At 51.3% G+C, this 5,101-nt stretch overlaps 2 protein-coding genes across 3 annotated transcripts in view; both read left to right on the forward strand.

The window, feature by feature from the left end:
- The window catches only part of LOC102254991 (chromosome unknown open reading frame, human C5orf52), a 6,486-nt gene extending 3,404 nt beyond the window's left edge, over window positions 1–3,082 (forward strand). Inside the window, exons 3-4 of one of the 2 annotated variants that reach the window (XR_001362770.1) lie at window positions 1,288–2,338; window positions 2,570–3,082. Coding sequence is in view for 1 of the 2 variants with exons in the window: in XM_014542539.1 (XP_014398025.1) it covers window positions 1,288–1,509 (222 nt within the window). In the remaining variant the exon portion in view is untranslated. Of the gene's footprint in view, window positions 1–1,287; window positions 2,394–2,569 lie in introns of those variants that run through there. The other variant, XM_014542539.1, reaches the window with a different exon arrangement.
- LOC106726679 (oxysterol-binding protein 2-like) overlaps window positions 1–5,101 on the forward strand; it is a gene marked incomplete at its 5' end in the record, with an annotated part of 11,962 nt that overhangs the window by 4,058 nt on the left and 2,803 nt on the right. The window contains one exon of the mRNA XM_014542430.1: window positions 1,750–1,755. Coding sequence (XP_014397916.1) covers window positions 1,750–1,755 — 6 coding nt within the window. The remainder of the gene's footprint in view (window positions 1–1,749; window positions 1,756–5,101) is intronic.

Consider the following 5,101-nt stretch of genomic DNA (forward strand, 5'->3'; position numbering starts at 1 on the left):
TCGAAAGCACATTACCTTTCTATTTGGGGAATTCATGGATGGATTCCTACTATCTCCCATTAAAAAAGTCTTGGGTCCTAGAGCTTGAAGTGGCATCAACATAGTTTGGTCAGTTTTTTTAGGGGGGGGATTAACCCCCACTTTTCATATGAGAATTGAGGTTCTTCTACTTTTTGCTGATGGACATCTAGGGTTTGACCTGCTTGGTTGAAAGCTGTCAGGAGAAGAGGATGGAAACCACAGAGGCATCGCCCCACAGACCCTGACTGGTTCATTCATTAAATGTGCCTTGAGGGTCTGCTTGGGACAGGCGCTGTGTGGGGAAGGGGAAGAAACTAGTGAATAGGATGGATTCCGGAAATGTACTCATTTCTTCGAGCAGGGCAGGCAGCCCGGAATTGACTCTGTTGAGCTTCCCTCCATGTTGCAGGAGGATGGGCCCATGGGATTCTGACATTGAAGAGAGAAGGAGGCTTAAGAGATGGGGCCAGGCTCTCTTAAGCCTCCTTAAGAGAGAGTGGAGGCCTGGGTGTTTCTCCATCTGCTAACCTTCCAGTGACCTGCTGTAGGAGAAATAGGATGACCTCTTGTCTGGTTCTGTTTCCACATGCCCAACACTTCCCCGTCCTTCAAAACCCAACCCCCCGATTCTTATTGCGACCCTCCAGGGGACTTTTCCTGCTCTCTCCCCTCTTTGAACTCTGTGTTTGTTTGTTGTTGTTTTTAAGGGATGTGTCACTCTCTGCCTTGCTTAGAAACATTTGGGCTTGTGTCCCATCTTCCTGACTGTGTTGTAATTTCTGTGAAGATAGGCAGCTGATTCTCCTTAGTGTCCTCTCCGCAGCTAGCTCATTGGAATAAATAAATGAACGAGTAAGGTAGAGGATGTGCCTTCCCAGAGCCTAGAGTCTTGGGGACAGGACAAAAGTGACATAATAGAAGAAGTAACTAGAGTTCAAAGGGAGGCAGGGAATGTCCCATACAACATGTGGGAAGCACTAAGCGAGTAATGGGGACAGAGTGATCGTTAAAGAATGGGGAGAGGAGGGGACAAGATGCACCCTTTCTCCACACCCTCCCCCACCTCTTTCTGACCAGAGGTGTAAAGGTCAAAATCAGGGTCTAGGCTGCAGACTCTCAGAAGGTGCCATAGGAGTTATCTAGCTCAACGCCCACATTTTACAAACAGGGAAATAGGCTGGCCTATTGTCTACCCTCCTATCAGCAACACAGACGCCTCTCTTGTTAGTAGTTTCTTCATCCTAACCTCATTTGTTTTTCTGTAAGATGAAAACGGTAGAAAAGACCAAGAAAAAGATGAGCCACTTGCATGACCACCTGAAAAAAAAGTTCTTGATGGACCAGTTGAGAAAGCTGGGGCGCTGGAGACGGGAGTTCCTCAGTGTCCGGCAGTACCTGGACAGCATCCGTGCGCGCAGGGTTGACTCCAGCCTAAAAGAAAAACCCAGCCGCCTTAATCAAGGTAGAAGCTCCACCCCAGAGCCATGACAACGCTAGACTGACAGGGGGAGAAGACGTAGAAGCCAGCCACAGGAGAAGGAGATGTAGAAGCCAGCCAGCACCATCGTAGAACAATAAACTGAGACCAACGGACAGTGGAGTACAGAAACCCTAGCAATTCTAATATCCTTGCCCTGCCTCGTTCCCTCTGTTCTGGTGAAGGAGATCCTGATCGTCCCCTAGCTGCCTGAGTGGAGGAGGCTTAACCAAGCCAGCATCATGGTTAAGGCCAAGGTCGACCTTCTGTGCCCATGTGTCTGAGGTGGAATGCCAGGCCAAGGGCACTGGGCAGTGGCACCTTAGATGGCAGTATATAATAAACATAGACCCACACCACCTGGGGCAGGGAAGTGGGGATGACTGCTCCAGCCCACTGCCCTGCCTCTCTATACTCAAGTTTGCAAAGTATAGGTAACATTTTTCCCAGACAGAAAACGTAAGGCTCTTCTCTCATGTGACTGAACTAAATATCTGAGGTCATCTAGGACTTGCAGTGTGGATGTTGGCAACACAGAATAGAGCCCTCCTGATTCTGGTAGTTACATTCTGCCCCACACAGAGCTTCCAGCCAGATATTCTCAAAGGGACCAGAGGTAATATAGATCTAGTAGTATAATAGCAGGCGAAACCTACACCAACGCATTTTCAGAATGTCCACAAGAGGGCACTATTGCAACACCTCCCTGCAGGGTGAGAGCCCTCTAGGTCTATCAATTGGGTCTTTTCAGACTAGAATTGATTACGAGGGTGCTGTTCTCAGAATGTCCACATGAGGGCACTATTGCAACACATTCCTGCAGGGTGAGAGCCCTCTTCAGTGATGGTGAACCTTTTGAGCTCCGCCTGTCAGCATTTTGAAAAACCCTAACTTAACTCTGGTGCTGTGTCACATATAGAAATTTTTTGATATTTGCAACCATAGTAAAACAAAGACTTATATTTTTGATATTTATTTTATATATTTAAATGCCATTTAACAAAGAAAAATCAACCAAAAAAATGAGTTCGCGTGTCACCTCTGACACGCCATCACTGCTAGGTCTATTAGTTGGATTGCAGAAAGCCGCCAACCTGTGATGTGAACAGCAGCTTTCCTTCCACACTTGTGCTCTTAGCTACATGCTGCCTATCTCCCTCTTAGCTCATGCATCTCCTTTCCTGGGTAAAATGAGACAAACCAGCACGTACCTTAGTGTCTATGGCTGGCTACAAGCTTATGAATGAAGACCAATGGGAGCTGGAAGGACTGGGTTCTTACCCAGTTGTTGTCAATGTGACCTTGGACTCAGGCATATGGGGACAGGGTTCCTGCCATCTCACAGGGCTGAGCTCAGGCAGAAGTAATGGTTGGGGCCGGCTCTGCAGCACAGGTCGGTTCAGCTATCCCAGAACCTTCTAGCCCACAGGGGACTTCACTTCTTCACTCTAGCTTTCCTGCTCCTAAGGCCCTCAGGGACAGCCTGACAGCTAGTTCTCCAAGGGATAGCATTTGACACTTTAAAAGTGAAAAATCTGCCCTAGCCAGTTTGGCTCAGTGGATAGACTGTTGGCCTGCGGACTGAAGGGTCCCGGGTTCGATTCTGGTCGAGGGCATGTACCTCTGTTGCAGTCTCCCCCCTGGTCCAGCCCTGGTCGGGGCACGTGCAGGAGGCAACCAACGATGTGTTTCTCTCACGTTGATATTTCTCTCTGTCTTTCCCTCTCTCTCTTCCACTCTTTCTAAAAATCAATGGAAAACTATCTTCAGGTGAGGATAAAAAAATTTTTTAAATATGCCCTAACTGGTTTGGCTCAGTGGATAGAGCGTCAGCCTGTGGACTGAAAGGTCCCAGGTTCAATTCTGGTCAAGGGCATGTACCTTGGTTGCGGGCACATCCCCAGTAGGGGGTGTGTAGGAGGCAGCTGATCGATGTTTCTCTCTCATCGATGTTTCTAACTCTCTATCCCTCTCCCTTTAAAAAAAAAAATCAAAATATATTAAAATAAAATAAAAGTGAAAACTCTCCCTTGTGCCCAGGAGGTCCACACTCTGTAGGATAAATGGCACTCGTTCCTCATGGTATGTCCACCAGATGCAGCCGGACGCTTGTTGCCTCTCTTGCCCTACACTTTCGGGTATGCTGAGCCCTTTGTCATTTCCCAGGCAAGGTGTTCTCTCCGAGTTGGGACTTTGTACGCACTGGTTCCTTTGCCTTGAATGCCCTTCCACACCCTGACCTCCTAACTCCGTGCAAACCATGTCCTTTCTGTGGTGCCTTCTTCACCCGCTCTGTCATGCTTTTATTGCAGGAGTCAAAACATATCATTAATATTCACTTGCCACCTGGCTTCCCTCCTTGGGGGTTGCACACACATCTGGCACAAACAGCAGGCCCGAGCAAGCAGGCTCTGTCTGAGGTCTCTGGAGGACCTCAGGAGAATATTCATCAGCTTTCCGCCTGCCGTCTCTCCTCAGGGTCCTGGGCTCCACTGATTGGTCCTGCTGGGGAGGGGTCATTAGTCACTGCAGCTGGTGCTGATGTCACCAGGGCAGGCTCCGCCTGGTTCTGCTGCTTTCCTGGGCTTGGCGCTGATACACAGCTGAGGCCTAGCTGCCATCTCCAGGGGTTACTGCCTAAAGGGAGTGCCCTACCAAGGCTGGTAGTAATGCCCGTTGTTAGGCACCCGAGACCCTCTGCACCTGGCCCCTCCTTCCTGTTCTGCTCATGCCTCGCTCACTGGCCGCTACACCTGCACAGGCAGCCTTATCAGGAGCAAAGATCAAGAATAAACCCAAACCCGGGAGGGGGCAGGGGAAGGTAAGGCCGGTGCGATGAGCAGCGGGGAGCCTTCCTGCCCACAGGTCTGGAGTCGTAAGGGACCGGGCGGAAGCCGGATCCCCAGCCTTTCCGCTTGTATTTCTGATTACCCGTGGTAACCATTGACCTTTCCCTTTAGGATGGAGCCTTTAAATCAGTGATGTCTAACCTTTCTAGGATCACAGACTCCTTTGGAAAAGCCATGAAAACTATGGACGCTCTTTTCAGAAAAACTGCACAGACGCGGGAAACTCCGCAGACTCCTGCAGAGGCCTCCGGACCGGCAGCAGAAGTTACCCCGGGGATGTCTAGGGTCCAAGTTAAGAATCCGCTTTCAGACAAAACTCTGTCTTCCTTTACAGAGAGCCGGGCCATGGCGCCACGTGCAGTGCCCTGGCGTGAACCAGGGGCCAGCTGGCCAGGAGGCGAGGGCAGCGGTGGCTTTGGGTCACCGCCTGGGCGTCGCGGGAAGGACCCACAGGCAGGTAAGGGCCGCCGTGGGGGCGGGAGGCGTCCATCTCCGCGCTGGGCGTCAGCTGGCCATTTGTGCTTCGGGCGCACTTACTGGTTTCTGGGCGCGGCACCTGCTCCCTGCCTATCCCTCGCCCCCGGGTTTCGGGAGCGAACCCGTCCCGGACAGACAGCCGGAGGGCTCCGCTTTCGTCGCTGTTACCCCAGAAGCTGGCACGGGTTGGGGTGCAGGCAGGGATGGTGGCCTGGAGCTCCCCGTCCCTCCCCGACGCCCGCCCACCAAGCTCTCGCCCCACAGGTGTTCCCAGGAC

Source organism: Myotis brandtii, unplaced genomic scaffold (genome assembly GCF_000412655.1).
Source record: "Myotis brandtii unplaced genomic scaffold, ASM41265v1 scaffold303, whole genome shotgun sequence".
Taxonomy (NCBI): domain Eukaryota; kingdom Metazoa; phylum Chordata; class Mammalia; order Chiroptera; family Vespertilionidae; genus Myotis; species Myotis brandtii.